Source organism: Spodoptera frugiperda, chromosome 15 (genome assembly GCF_023101765.2).
Source record: "Spodoptera frugiperda isolate SF20-4 chromosome 15, AGI-APGP_CSIRO_Sfru_2.0, whole genome shotgun sequence".
Taxonomy (NCBI): Eukaryota; Metazoa; Arthropoda; class Insecta; order Lepidoptera; family Noctuidae; genus Spodoptera; species Spodoptera frugiperda.
Window position 1 is genome coordinate 7,301,141 of NC_064226.1, and position 16,557 is coordinate 7,317,697.

At 36.6% G+C, this 16,557-nt stretch overlaps 1 protein-coding gene across 11 annotated transcripts in view; it reads right to left on the reverse strand.

Annotated features, from left to right (window-relative positions):
• The window catches only part of LOC118274980 (septin-7), a 26,092-nt gene continuing 9,535 nt past the window's right edge, over positions 1-16,557 (reverse strand). For 4 of the 11 annotated variants that reach the window (XM_050698887.1, XM_050698884.1, XM_050698878.1 and 1 more), the window contains exons 2-12: positions 8,237-8,563; positions 7,597-7,756; positions 7,235-7,445; positions 6,764-7,019; positions 6,457-6,652; positions 6,175-6,343; positions 5,068-5,109; positions 4,022-4,100; positions 2,974-3,194; positions 2,641-2,681; positions 1-1,577 (exon numbers count right to left, since the gene is read on the reverse strand). In XM_050698887.1, the coding sequence (XP_050554844.1) occupies positions 1,537-1,577; positions 2,641-2,681; positions 2,974-3,194; positions 4,022-4,100; positions 5,068-5,109; positions 6,175-6,343; positions 6,457-6,652; positions 6,764-7,019; positions 7,235-7,445; positions 7,597-7,756; positions 8,237-8,563 (1,743 nt within the window). In that variant the 3' untranslated portion in view covers positions 1-1,536. Of the gene's footprint in view, positions 2,682-2,973; positions 3,195-4,021; positions 4,101-5,067; positions 5,110-6,174; positions 6,344-6,456; positions 6,653-6,763; positions 7,020-7,234; positions 7,446-7,596; positions 7,757-8,236; positions 8,564-10,447; positions 10,499-10,542; positions 10,729-11,040; positions 11,380-16,557 lie in introns of those variants that run through there. The other 7 variants (XM_050698888.1, XM_050698880.1, XM_050698885.1 and 4 more) reach the window with 6 other exon arrangements.

Below are 16,557 nucleotides of genomic sequence, written 5' to 3' on the forward strand. Positions count from 1 at the left end.
TCCTATATATTACGTATTTATTTATATTTATTCAAAGGTACAATATATTACATCGTCTGAACTTCCTTCCTCTCCCAACACACATCACAAGTCCATCGTACTGACTAAGCAAATGATCTGTATGGTAATGGGTCGTTACCCTACACAAAATACAAAATTAAGCATAATCTTATCACCTAAATTACTATATTTAATGCGGAAGTCAATACTGTAGTGGAGGAAATAATACAAATTTATTTTAACATTGCATGCTGGTTAAATAAGGATTATGCATGTCTCATAAATAACGTGTCATTTAGTAACAAAACCTGATAATATATATTTTGCTCGTAAGATAGTAATGACTAAACAAAATATTTACATAACCTAACATAAATTGCTAACTTATAAGCGGTATATTGTTGAATATAAGTCTTAGAAGATATTAAAACAACAGTAACTTTATAGCATGTATTGAAGTCGATCAAACAAGTATATGCACGTATTCAAGTGTGACAACATAACATAATGGATTTAATACATAATACTAGACTGCTCCATGCGTTCGCCTTTGTTGTTGGTGAGAGATCCTTACATTCCCTTATCCGTTACTATAAAGAAACGCTAACAACTAGCTAGAGCTAGATTCTATTTCACAACTGAACTATGAGCATATTTTAATATCACTAAGCACAATATAACTTTGTATAGTTATAACAAACGCCGTGCGATCAAACCTCGGACTGGTGTACGAATGCACCGATAAGCCGAAACCGTATTACACTTTGTAATGATATAGAAGTAAAAAATATTATTTTATTATCTAATTCACTTTAAAATTTAGAATGGTGAATTACCTAATGCGAATTTTTCGAATAGCTACAGTATTCTCTCTCTACTTATAAATATAACAAGAAATAAAAGCGGTAAACATAAATATATCTCAAACATTATTATTTTGTAATTTTATTATGCTATATTTATCAGTAAAGATATAGATTTAGTGCCTATGTATAATTTCATCCTGGTATTGAGCTGAATCGATCACGTTTCTGGTTGAGTTGTCTATCTAGTGTTACTGAACATAGTACATTATAAATACAATAAAACTTGAGACATTCGTCTTCGATTAAAGTATACCGTTATTATAAGCTATTTGGCATCTTTATGGACGTAAATGTCTACTCATAAGCTGTAGTATTGTTTGTGCTAAATCCAACGCTGCTAGCAGCTAAACAGTTTCAAATACGAAAAATAAAAAATAACCATATAAAATATGTTTTACAAAATCCTTTGGAAACACAAGAAGTATAAAATTAGGCCTCACTTATCATAATAAATGCTTTGTCATGGAAAAATCTTATAAATAAAATACATACAAAAGTAATCTCATACAATACAGAATCGTGGCGAATTTTGCATTAACTCCCTCAACGCATGTCAGTTACATAGTTATTACATCCTGTAGTCTTCAATAATCGTTGTCTCATTATGCTAAGTCCGTACAACTATAAGTTACTAATTATTTAAGTGCGTCGTGTGCGGACAGTTGTCCATCTATATTACTATTCCAGTTGCGACACTCTTAAAAGACCAATCTGCAAATGACGTAAAAAATCTCAATACGTGACGTAAAATTACAAGAATATTATAAATTACAATATTTTTGGCAAAACATTTTCAAGTGAGGCTCAGTGGCACACCCTTTTACTTATTACGTTAAAATGTTTCATGAATTTGCTTGCTTTTGTGATATATTTATTAAATAACTTTGAATAGATTTATTAGAAGTAAAAAGGTCATTCACTGTCCGATTTCGGAAAGAACAGTCACCAAAAGAGTGATTTAGTCACAGAGATACCTCAATATACAAAAGTACAAGTTTGAAATAAAGTAATTAGTGAGACAAATACTTGTGAATACACATTGCTGGACAGAAGACAGAAAGCAATTTTCACTTGACAAATATTTGTGTTTACGACAGTCCAACCCGTCACAACACTGAAATGGCACTATATAACCCAGAGTTAGGTTCACAAATAAACACTTATGTAACAAATCTCGCTACCCGAAGTCAAAACCAGATTGTTAATACAAAGTCAATCATGAATTCTGTTTTTCAAACAATCACGATATGTACAGTCCCCGTAAAAGAAGGACTTGTCAATGAATTAGTGGAATTCATACAGATATATTCTATTTTACAAGGCAAATAGTATTTTAATACGTAAAGTATTAATGTAATGTTACTTTCAAAGAGTCACAATATTCTAGAATTTGGAATGAATTTCATAGAGTAAGTTTCGTCACAGAACTGGAGACTGCAGTAAGAATGCAGTCGGAATCTCAATTAGCATTACAGCTATGTACTAGGAAATCATCGATCGAAGCTATTCGGGTAATTCGGTACTGACGAATAAAAAGGCAGAACGCCAAGGCATGATTCGTTATTTTTAAAGTTTAAAACGCGATTTTAGGAATCAAATTGTATTTGTACTCGGACCTCGTTTCTGTCGATTTGATAATGAATATTGGAACGCAGTGTCGACCGAGGGAACCGACACTCGATCGATGAAGTGGCGCCGCGCGCGCCGCGAGGTTAGTCACGCAAGTAACGGTGGGTGCGAGGCCGACGAGACTGTGGTCGAGTTTAGAACAAACCTTTCTTTTTCTTGTCCTTCTTATCCTTGCCGTCGACGGTCCTGAAAAGTTAATTACAATAGATTAGACACTACACACTAAAACGTACGTGCGATATAATTAAAGGGCTTGCTGTCGTACACACAATATTCATTATACACGATTAAGAGCTTCGGTGTGGTTCGGAACTAGTCGGACCTCGCTGAAGAATGTTAAACTATATACTGTGTAGTTAAGCTGTACAATATGACAGAAAACAGTTAAGCCGCAAGATTAAATAGTAAGTAAAACAAATAAGAGTGGAGTACAAGAGAAATGCCTAGTGAGTAAAGTAAGTGATAATGCAGTACATACTCCTTGCTGTTGGCCTCGAGCGAGCGTCGGCGCAGGTCGTCGAGCGAGAGTCCGGTCTCCCGCTCCCAGGCGAGTCGCTCGGCCTGCAGCGCGCGCTGCCGCTCGTCGAGCTCGCGCGCCTGCGCCTCCAGCGCGCGCCGCGTGGCCTCGTGCCGCCGCGCCAGCTCCGCCTCCGACTCCTTCAGCTTGGCGCGCTTCTCGCGTACCTTCATCTCGAACACCTGGAAATATATTGGAGAATATTGTATTTACAAAACATAGTGGTATGGATCGCCTACAGCACGGTAAATGTCATATAACATATGTTAAAAACCTAAACCAATCCTGATACAAGCTATCAAACGATATTACAAACTGTAGAATTTTAGAGATATCTATAGTACTCATCTGACCTGACCCGGAAACCTTGTTCCCTGTTCGGTAATAGCCCTTATAACAATTCAGTCAACGAGACAATCTTAGTTAATTCTATCTGAGGGAAATCTATAGGAGGTTCCTAAAAAACTACCTAAAGAAAATATGTGAATATGTGCTAAAATGTAAGTGCATTCCTCTCTATTCTCGCATTGTAATGAACTAGTTTCATTTATTAGCTATGCAGAACGACGTATTTGTTTAATTTCCTCACAAAAAATATCACTAGCGACCGCTCAACCAAGCAGACACGCAAAAAACGTTCGTATCAGTAACAAACATATTATATTTCATTATTGCATTTCAACGATAAATAAATAAGCTACCGTTATTAGATAGCGTACTGACTACACATCGTTAGCAGTGGCACGCCGCCGGTGATAGCTATTGGAAAATGCCCCAGTGTACGTGTCACGAACATACTTCCTTTTTGATAAATATAATGACGGACAATTGACTTGCCCATACGGCCATACGTGATTGGATTCATCAAGCGTATAATAAATAGCTTGTCACAAAATTATTTATAGTACATAAATTAAATTTGTCACTAGGAAGAGTGATGTTGTGTACTATTAAACATTATTTATGTATCAACTACGTAATTAAGTACACACGACTACAGGACACTGACCTGTTCCATTTCACTTTCCATTTTCTTCATCTTAAGATCGTGCTCTCGCTTCTCTTCCTCCATTTGAGCCAAAGGATTCCTGAGAACAAATATTAACATTTAAAACCATCTGAAAAATCAACCACCCGCAATAGGAAGTAAAAGAAATGAATAATACAAAAGAAATATCAAAAAGTCATGCATAAACTAAGAAAATGGTATGTGTCCAAGTGTATTGTAACGTATTTCTTTAATAACATACATTCATATCATGTCTAACAATATATCACATCAATAGGTACTTCTAAAGACAAAGGAGGGCAAAGCGCAATGTGAAATGTGGGACACAGTTGGCCAGTCACGTTTAAACGACGGCCAATTCACCTAGACCAATTTGTCAATTGGGTTCAGTTGACGGGAACAGTTCCTTCGTTTCTACAATAAGGATAAAGTATTTAACATGCCAGACGATAGTACGCATTCCTGAACATCCGCTCAACTAGAAAGTATGAAGCTGACAAATAAAAGCAAAAGCATGCATTAGAACCAAAGCGAGAACAACTTAGATATGTAAACTACACATTTATAAACGAAGTACATAAATAAAAATACTGCTTGTAAGCTTAAACTTCATTTAAATAAACTTCATTGGCTACATAATCAATGAGCCGTAAAACTATTACTAATAAAGGATGTTTGCAATTCTTTTACACAAAAACTACTGAACGGATTTTGATGTAACTTGGTACACACCATGATTATAGACTAACACACTATATATACTCAAACTGATTGCTAGTTACTAAGTAAACGGCTTTAATGCAATTTACTCGCAATCTATCAAAGTTTAAACTTACAGGGCAAAGAAATTGAAGCATGGCAAAGGAAAATGTATTCAGATCTGTGATCTTAAGAGTGTGTAATACTCTCACCATTGTTTTGAAATAGAGATGTTCAATGATTGTATCACAGACTGAATGTTTGGCAAGAGATGGGCCACAACAATTAACACCGTGCTATGTGTACAAGCTGCAGTTATGAAAATACGTCAGACGCGACGGACTTACCAAACGGTCATGAAACTGTTCATCAATCCTTGCGGGCACAAACTGAACCAACACAACCAGAGTTAACGACACACGGCTGTGACCCGCAAACACTTCACAGTGGCATTAACAAACAATCACAACAAGAAAACACATAAGCAAAATATGCGGCTATTGCATAAATACTTAATACTCCGATTCCAATACATATGCATTAATGTGCTGCATTCGTTACGGATAAAAACACAAGTTACGTTTTTTTTGTATCCCGCATGACGTAAGCCTACATTAATTCGAAAGACAGTTTACCAATACATTCATGAACTTATTACACAAGTGAATGACTGAGAAATCAATGTGCAGCAGTGTGTAACGCACGCAAATTAGTTGCAGGCGACACTGTCTCCGTAACAAACATAAAGACAAATATATTGTTATTAATGCCACTGTGTAAGCGCGTGAACTGCAAGTTATTATGATATATGATATCCATCATGGTTATTTAAAAAACAAGCACTTGTTATCAATTTATTACGTTTGTGGTTTTTAAATAACCCATGAAACACAAAGATTATGATAGACATTAACAATTAATATTTCATTTCTGCATGCCCAAGCACAGAACGTTCAATAATTAAAGAATATCAATGCAGAGCTATTTAATAAAATGTATCTAAGATATTAAAAATAAAATAAAACTCTGTAGCACACAACTGCGACAGTAATAGAAGAATTAATGTTGAAGGTGACCAGACATGCAGCAATGAAGAAATAATTAAATAAAATCACTTGATTAATGTTTCAATTGCTCGTTAAATGTTATTATTATTGTTAGTCCATGAAATTCCAAAAGTGAGTCTGGTCACCTTAAATGCGGTGACAGCAGTAATAAAATAAACAAATGTTAGAATATCGTTACATATACGTAATACGTATGTTCCAGCAACCCTGTCTACTTAGGTTGTTAGATCTAATCATGCCTGTTTCAAAAACATTATTAGAAGATCTACTGAGACCAGAGAAACAGGTAAAACGTTTGGTTGAAAATGTTAATTAGTTAGCACAACATGGCTGTATGGACACGGAGAGCGGAATGAGCGACAGATAGGTTAGCAACGTTCGTCTTACTTGTTGGAGTTGATCCTGTGCGGCTTTCCATCGTGAGACAAGCCGGCCAGCTTGCGGCACCGGTAGTTCTCGTAGTGTACTGAGCTAGTCACGTCCTTCAAGTCTTGGAGATGCGTCCTAATTACCATGTTGCGCAATGCTAAGAAGTCGCAGTGCTCCAGATTTTCAACTGTAAACATATAAAAAAATGTTTTAATTTAAGGTGATAAGCAATATTTTTCAATTGCATTGTAATATCTTGTGTATGAAATACTTAAAAGTTTAGAAATATCGAATAGTTACCCTCAGCGATGCCCCAGGGGTACTTGCGGCCGCGCACCCTCTTGCCCTCGGTCTCGATGACAGTGTTGGCTCCAACCACTGCGAAGGGCACGCGCATGCGCAGCGAGCGCGCCGCGTCCGCTACCTCGCCCTCCTCGCCCGTGCTCTCGGGGAAATCGTAGATTTTGATCTTATGTTGACTGATTTCTTTCATTATCTATAACACATTGCACGGATCATTATTTTACAGCACGAAATAATTCCGCAGGAAAGATTCATTCAAGCACAGTATAAATAGTACAACTCTGTTTCTGCCCTTAGTACTCACCTGTTCTTTGAAATCTTTACATTCCTCCGGTGTCATGGTATCCGCCTTGGCAATGACTGGTATGATATTCACTTTGTCGCCGAGCCGCTGCATGAATTCAACATCGAGCGGCTTGAGGCCGTGTCCACTGGGCGCGATGAAGTACAAGCAGCAGTGCACGCGAGTGTCTGGCGGCGCCGCCTTACGCGTCACCCGGGATTCAGCATTCAGGAACTCTTCATACTTCGACTCAACGAAGTCAATGATAGGTTGCCAACTACAAACAAATTATAAATAACTCAAATGAAAGTCTTTTAAGACACTATCTTTAATTATGAAATCAATCTATTGTGAAAACAAAAAAAAAATGTGAACGATAATAGTAAACTGTTTAGTGAATGTCGTCAGTAAACAATTTTCGCGTGTTAGTAGTTGATTTACAACAATATTATTGCATGCAACGTAATCGAAAGGATGTTTTGAATCACGCACCAATTACTGTTGTCTACGGCATCGCCGAAGCCAGGTGTGTCGACGATAGTTAGTGTAAGGTTTACACCGTTCTCTTTGAGAAGCACCACGCTGGTCTCCACGCCCACCGTCTTCTTGACTCGTAGTGACGGGCCAGGGTGCTTGTCCCGGTCATACACGTCCGTCAGGAACAAAGAGTTTATTAGTGTTGACTTGCCCAAACCAGTTTCACCTGCAAATAAACGAGTTATACATCAGTAAACTTTACTTCTGAGACAGTCGCATACTGGTAGCATGAGTAATAAAGCATTCAAAATGTGTCATATTTCGTTATCTTTTTTTGACCGCAACTAATTTATGTTATCGATAGACTATGATCTTACCAACAACCATTAGCGTAAATTCAAATCCTTTTTTCACTGCTTTTCTGTATACTTGGTTTGGTAAATTTGCAAATCCGACGTATCCATCTAATTCTTTGGTTTTTGGTTTTTCTAATTTAGGTAATTCCGGTTTTGGGGCGACTGGTGGGTGATCAGGCTTCTGAAAATGATAAAAAATAGGATTAAAGTTGAGTCGCAGACAAAATATCCTTACAAGTAATTCAATAATCTACACCAACTTTTTAATCGCATTGTTTGAATGTCCTCTAACCAATACAACACTGTTATTGTACTGACTATACGATTATAATGAACACTGTTATGAGATAATAATCGTCGTGATTGTTTCCAATATATTATTAGCGCGACGAAATAGGTAAGCGATTCTTTATGCTCCACGACACTCGTGACAGAAAATGGGAACTAGGTATGTGTAGTTTGACTGTAGATATACATTGCAGTTATTCACATTTTACAACAATAACTGTAATTTTTGATTGAATATCACTCGGAAACTATTCCGCATAATGAAGTAGTCGAAAACAGAACGAATAAGACAGGAAGAGGAAACATTAACGCGTGCTCACCGAGTTAGCGGAGAGTTTATTCAAATGCATAAGTAGTATGGTGACATCGTTACCTTGATAATGTTTTCTGTACTCCTGAGCGGGGGCGGCGCTCCCGGAGGCGCCGAGGTGGGCACGGGGGGCGCGGGCGTGGGCGGCGGCGCAGCGCTGGGCGGCTTGGACACGTCCGCGGAGACGCTGTTACTGAGCTTGGTAACAGTCCCGTTCGACTCGTGGTGATTGTTCTCGAGCTGGTCGGGCAGCGTGGTGGCGCGCTTGGCCAGCGCGTCCTTCAGCACGGAGGGCGGCGCGGGCGGCGCAGCTAGCGGCGGGCCCGTCGCACTCACGCCGCCACCACTCACCGAGTCCGATTTGAAGAACAATTCGCGTTTACTTTGTAACTGAAAACAAACATAATTGTCTTTGAGAGAACGTCTACGTGTTTATTGGCAGATTAATAATTAAAAGAAGTTCATAACATACACACAGGCTCGGGTTGTGTTACCTTTTCATCAATGGAATAAAGAAAGTGATTCTACTAAACGACGTAACCCAGCCAGTGTTAATCTTAAGGTGCTGATTACCTAACTTGAGCATTCTTGCGAATGTCACATTACAGAAAAATAACGACAGCATTCTATCAAGGGTTCTAGCGAGTATTGTAGGGAAGAACAGTTAAGTTCCGTCAAGCAAGTCTGACATCTTCGTAAATAATATACATGACGAGCATCGGCATCGACTAGACTAGAGCGTTCGCTAGAATGCTCATGATTTTCGTAGCAATGTTTGGCTCAACTCTTATTTTGGCTCGTTTTTCAATTCGACATAAAAACAGCGATTGCTTAACCTTCTGTTACAAGTGAATGCTCAGCACTTTTACAGGCTCAAAAGTATTAACAACTGGTATTATCGTCTAAGTGACAATCTTTTCATTGAGTTTAGATTTATGATCATTTTATTGAATCTTGAAGATTTAGTTCTTTTGAGTTTTTATCGAGCATGAATAAAATGCACGGTACGCACCTAAATAGGATAACTAAAAAAATATTTCCACTTTTATAATACAGTTTTAGATACATCGTTTTTAATTATTTTTAGATCTATGCGAGAACAATGCCTATGATAAACTACTTGTAGTGATGTCAACTTAGCAGATTGGCACATCTACATAGGTGTTATATGGTTACAAGTTCCCTTATATTCCCTTAGTTACATGCGCAGTCCTATTAAACAGGCGTGCACTAACGAGATTCCCGCTGCGAAATCTCATAAATTCACCATCAAATAATGAAGAGAGTTGTATGTATCGCAACATCGTCGCAGTAAACACAGACATGTCAAGTATAGCTGAACGAGTCGGTCTAGCTGGCTCCATGCGAGCGTCAGATGACTCACCGATTCCAAGGTAACGTTAGTGGACAATGTAGAAAATATACCTATAAGGCATAATTAACTAAGAATAGCTTGGCATCTACAGTAGCAAGTATACATCGGATACTGCTTGCGAGATAATTGTTCAGGTACAGAAACCTCAGAATGTTGTTAGAAGTGCCGTATTTATCAGCAACACTACATAGATACGACGGATATTTGAAAGAAAATAAAATTGTGTTCAAACAAAAATATGTAGTTTCACTGCATAAAACTAATACGAGCACACGCATCGTTGCGTCGATCAAGTAAACCAAGTCGTAGTCGTACAATAACTAGTAATTACGTAGGTGCGAAGAACGAAAGCGGTGACTCACACAGAGCAGATCACAAGTGTAAGTACTTATATTGTACCCCACTGCAACGCCATAACAAAATATCAGAGGACTAGTCGATATAATTGCTCTCCTAAATAAACTGAAAGAAAGTTGAGAATAATAATAAATTACGAAGAAAACTGTAGTACAATTGAATACTTGTAATTCTTGAATGTCTAGTTCAGAATCGCACCGCACAAGTCAATAAGATCATTAACGAATTCAGAGCTAGAAAGACAATAGCTGCATGACACAATAACAAACACTCATAATATTATAGACTGGAGTTACTATACTACTGCCTTTACACGCACATACGTAAGTACACCACTAAATATTTATAAATAAGATACCCGCATGAACGTTTAGGCATACGCAAAACGAACAAGAAAGTGGATCTGTGGATATGCAAACACGTATGCAGTTTTACGAAGTGCGACGACCGTAATGCGTCTGTGACGGTTGATTCTAATTATATCCACAAACGAAGTTCCAAGTTAACAACATCCTAACTATCACAGTTAACCTTAAACTTACAGCGATATCGTCGTAGGAGTTGCTTTCATTAACCATTCTTAAGTTTTCCCCACATTTAACACAGAAGTTTAAAAATAATGTTGAACATTTATAACCATTTTCTTAGAAATTGTGAACCAAATTGGAGAATACAGAGAGGTTTCTGTCTCCGACAGCTGCCAGTTATATTCGCGCAGTAGTTGCAACATCGACACGCGGCGCATCACGAACAAAATGCATTTCACCATTTCACATGACACACTTTATTGTGATGTCAAAGACCAGTTCACTTTATAAAATCGGCAGCCCTCTATGAATCAAGTACATGACGACAAAGTACCAATGAAGCACTGAATGCGTTCTGCGCTACAGCTAGACTGCCAGCGCCATCCGGCAAGTGTTTACAACAGCTCGGACATTGTACGGTAACGTAAATAATCAAGCGGACTCAACATCGAAAAGGAATTTGTTTGTTTGTAGAACAAGCACGTGTAAACAATGTATACCAAAAACTGGAAACAAGTGTACCACCACTCAATCGTGAAATCATTCAATTGCCAACACTAAACGTTACGTTGCATTGAGTTACTCAACATTCACAATGTTCTACTCACATCTTCACTGACAATATCCTTTCTGGCGGCTTTTTTCTTGTATTTCCTTAAACTCAATCTTTTCTTGAACGTATTTAACATTGTAATGAATCAATGTAATTGTTATAGGCACTGAAATCATTCGATATCTGGAGGACACAAACACTCGTCACTGCACAATCAACTACTCGCATAATAAATGTACCTATGTATCACGAACTCGAATAATATTGTAATAATATATTGTATATTATTTTTAAACAATAAAATACAATTCAAGCGAATAGGGATAAATATTATCACATAATCCACATGGATATAGGCAATTAGCCAGTACAGGCTCCACGGTCGTCGTTTACTCAACTGACTAAAAATTATAATACAGTATTGTTTGTACGAAGCAGTCACGCTGACACACTGCTGAAAACATCGCTGACTAATATTAACTAGAGATTAGGTATTGTTTAACGGTGAAGCAGTATGCGTAATTACAAGTACACGTATTGTCATCTAGGATACTCAGTTATCTTATTAACAAAGGTCAAAACTAGACAAATATTTGGGTAATATAGTAAATTAGGTCCATTACTAGTGATTACAAACGACTCGATCCCTTCGTTTTAATAGAGCAATTATAACGGCTCTAAATAGTAAGCTATAAATGCAGCAATTACACGAGTGATTGGCTAGCGACAATGCAGTATTGTCCTCTAGTCGAAACGTCAGGCGTCAATAACCAAAATATCGGGTGTACACAAAAGATCATTCATTTGTGACCACCCATAGAACGTGATCTCCATTCAACATAACCGTTACACTTTCAACAAATCTGCCCATTCATTTTGTTCTTATAATTCTAATGTTTTGTTTTCTAGTCGTGTTGTAAATGCTTGTATGTTAACACTAAGAAACATAGGAACGGTATCTGCGGAATCGCGCTTAGAATAACAAGCAGTTTCATCTGGCAGTCTGTGGCTCGACAGCTACGATGTCGGTATTTGTCCTCAGCCGATAAAAAAAATGTCTCTCTCAGACATTTCCAGAATAATTGCAATGCTTTGCTCGCGGCGCCATGCCACGGAGACATGACTCGTTCGCTGAGAAATCACGATGACTCTTCCTGGCTGTATAGTCTGAGTCATTAATGCCTTGTCTCGCTTTTACACTGCCTAAAGAAATTATTATCCGTTCCTGATATTTATATAAGTGTCCAATTAAGAACCAATATAACGCTTCATGAAATAGAGGTTTACAAATCATAATTTTAATGCCTACAAACATGAAATATGAAATATTTACTTTCTTGCTAGTAATAATAGTTGTAGACAACATTGTCGGTTCATTTAGTATGAATAGACACGGTTGCGGTCAATGTGCACAGGTGTGTGCATGACTGCCTCATGTCCGTCCTCGTCGCGTTGGATGTTGCTAGTGGAAACTTCATAAACGGGTTGTGAAAATTTGTTATAAGTAATGTTTCGCTTTATTTGTATTGTACTTTCTAAATATTGGTAGGCACTGGACAAGTGTACACAGTCCCACAATATTATCAGTTATTGATTGAATACGATATAGTAAGCTGTATAAAGCCTTTATTTCATAGATGACATTGCCATTACCTAAACGGTTATCAGCTTATGCTAAATTTACTCGCACAATAATATTCATTTGATTTCCTTTCTGTACAGATATGACACGTCTGTTCATAACATCTAAATTAACATCAGCATCAGGTAAATTGTTCCGAAAGATAAATACAGGTTTCGTGGAAATACAAGTCTTTTGATTGAACATAACATTGCCAAGAAAGGTATCTTAATAAACTTTAACAATATTGTTAGTCTCTGCTTTCAAGTACTATTTGAAAGACGCAATGAGAAAATGTTAAAGGATTATTATATGCAGGTAGATATTCACTCTGAATTATTAAAATTCGATAAGCACCTGCGCACTGCGTTGCACTTGCACAAACGCACACAGGTACAATCATAAGTGCATCGATTTCACTGCAAGTACCCAAAAAAGAAAATTCGGGTCATAAGTAATGCAGTCTTTAAACTTTCTCCGTATATTACAATTTTACGTACACTAAAGCAGAAATTATTTTTACAATTCTTACGTTTTTTTTTGTATTAAGCCTGCAACCGACTCTAGTATTTTTATTTTCTTAAACATCGATGCACCTAAACACTATTAGTACAGTAACAATAATTATTTTTTCAGTTAATCTATATAGGTTAACTGAGTCAAGTAAGAATGGATGTGTTAATGATGTATTTCATAAGTACTACGTACCTTTATCATAACTGGCTTTTGTTTCATAGCAGAAGCAGTGCAGGGTCATCGACAGTTTTATATAAAGACAGATTCAAAGCAAATCCATTCAAAGCAAATCAATTCAATGACATGTTAACAGCGTGAGAATCCTGAATACAATACTTTGCCTGAATTTGTTTCGCAATAATGGATCGCTGGCAAGCCTACGCTCCATAGAATAACAATTTTATTAATCTTCTGATGTACAGATTGTAAGATATACGAAAGTGGGCGGAGGATCTTCGAGCGTAGGCAAACCGGAGTAGACAAAACTACGAGCTCATTGAGACAACTCGTACGGAATACGCATAATAATGCCTGAAAGTATATCAATACATTACACAGACTAAACCCCATTTACATAAGTCGTAAATCAAATAAAACAATCTCCGTATTTTGCTACTAGTGTAGTTATCTTAAATGGGTCATTTTCTATATGAGAAAAACTATGAGAACTAAGAACAAAGTAAGTAGGCCTGTGGATAAGAAAGACTAACATGCACATCTATCGTTCCACGCCGAGGAGCAATATTTCAACGCGCAATCAAATTGTAGGTTGCATACCTACATGTAATCACGAACGAATTATAATCATGAAGAAAGTAGATTAACTCGTACGGCCATTTATGACTTTCGTTTGCACTTTTTGGAATATAGCCTTCGGATCCATCGGAAATGTTAAAATACGTAGAAGTCTAAAAACTTATTTTCTGGAATAAAGTAGAATGGCGCTGTAGTTACTGACTTCTGAATAATTCATGCGAGGTAAGCACCAAGACAAGCTCGACTAGTATCACTTGATATAAATACTTCTGTCCACACAACTATATTTTCCTTCTGCAATAAACGTCCAAAGAATATGGAAGATACGGAAGCAAAAATCTTTCAATGAAGAATTTGGGAACCAATTTCTAAATAGATTATTAAGTTATTCTCAGAAAAAACCGGCCAAGTGCGAGTCGGACTCGCTCATGAAGGGTTCCGTAACAGCAAGTAGATGACATAATATAAAAGTTGTAAAATAACTTGGTTTTACATAGTGTTTGTATGAATGACAAAGTTATATTTGCGGTTTTTGAAAATGTTTTATTTCTTAAAAACTAATAATGATATCTGGTTCAAACCAATTTTCGTTGTTAGTTTCCATTGAAATCTACAGCATATATTTTTTTCAGTTTTCTCACTCTCTTATTTTAAAAGTTAGAGGGCACACATTTTTCCACTTTGGAAGCTTCTTTCAAACGATTGATTTTGTTGAAAAATGGTTTTAGAAACCTTAATGCCTTTTTTAAAGACCTATCCATAGACACACATCACGGATATGTCAGCTGAAAAAATTTTTTTTTGGAATCAGTCCTTTAATTTTTAAATTTATTAATTTTTAATCAAAATTCGAATAGTGGTTACCGAAATACACCATCTTACAAAGTTTCAACTATGTAGGCCCAACAGTTTCGGAAATAAATGGCTGTGACATACGGACGGACGGACAGACAGACATGACGAATCTATAAGGGTTCCGTTTTTTGCCATTTGGCTACGGAACCCTAAAAAACACATTGACATGAATGACAGTGTACACAAACGTTGTAATCGCACAAATGACTCAATGACACAAATCACAACAAAATTCTTTAACCATTACTGATGCAACGACGAACATAAAACCATTACAATTAGGAAGACCTGGTTAACTATAATTAAAGGAGGAAATGGAGCATCAAGCATCGTGTAACTAAAAGAAAGTCATTACATACATTAGAGCTGATTACCACCTACAACATATTTGCTCTTGTTCTTAAATGCCATTAATTTAATGTCCTTGTAAGTTTTAAATGTGAAAAGTCAAGCAAATTCCATTGTGATGATTTAATATTCTAGGTAGAAGGACTTATACCTAGAAATGTGAACGTGTTGAATGTTATATTCCGATCGATGTCATCGATGGCGTCCTGATGGCTGTTGAACTAACCTGCTTACTTATGAACTCAACATCTACCTCACTAACGCATGGGAACGAAGCAGCACTCGTACTTGAATCTGAAACTTTTTGTCGTGGGTTTTACTTACAAGTGCTGCCAGATTGAGGTCAATGGTTTTGTTTTTATATCTATTTTGTTTTTAGCCTATTATATAAATTATAAATATTGCCTTGAAGTGGCTTTTTGTACATCTAGAATCCAAAAATAATAAGCAGTATTGTAGAAGCATGGTCATTAAAGAATTAACGATAATCCAACACACTGGGTTAAAAAATACTGGGTTTTCCAGGGAATTAAGGTAGACTATCATCATGTTTTGTTCTCATTAAGCAATATATGCCACCGGCCATGAAATTATTTAATTGAGGTTAAATTAATTGTCACTTGAATTAACACTGTGAACTTGTGTACAATATGCATACAGGTTATTACGCGCATATTGCCAATTAAGGTAGAGGGTCTACGTTCAATAACAACATTTTAAATATGTCTTTATTAAAAACCATAAATTAGAATATGTATTATGCTTCTTATCCTAATTTATATGAAATGAATTAACAATCGTAATTTAAACTAGTGACAGATTTCTTTAAAAGATACTCGGTGAAAATAATCACATACTTAAACTCTGTAACTCTTAATAGATTTGTAACCCGACATCATTCCAATTACCTTAAGAACTTCTGACAAACCCATAAAGTATAAATAGCCGAGACTCCAGTCTCCAGAAATGGAAACATTTGTGATAAAAGTGGCACCAAACGACTCGACGTTCGAGATATTATCGTAGTAAAGTATGTAATATATTTAAAGTAATAATTAGATCTTCATTACAGTTAGCGCTTTACACGTGTTTCGATATTCTAAAAATAACATAGCTTTTGTATCCCCATGAAATTTGAACATTCTTATACCAAGAAGATTAATCCCGGAAGGAAAAAGCAGACTAAATTATAGAATGAGAAAAATAGAACGATAAGAACTCGGTACATAATGTGGTGATTGTGTTTCTAATTTGACATGGTGGTAATTTGAAACCTTTGACGACTAATTTTAAACCCTTCCTTATTGGTCTGCTTTTAGTGTGACCCTATTAATTTTAAACTTTGAATGAATCACTTCTCGTTAAGAGATCAGATTCTGGCTTTATCCGTCTATTTAAAATTATAATTATAAGAAAATAGTTTTAGTTCGTTATAATTGAACCCAAATTGTTTTATCTATTTTAAAGCATGTTATT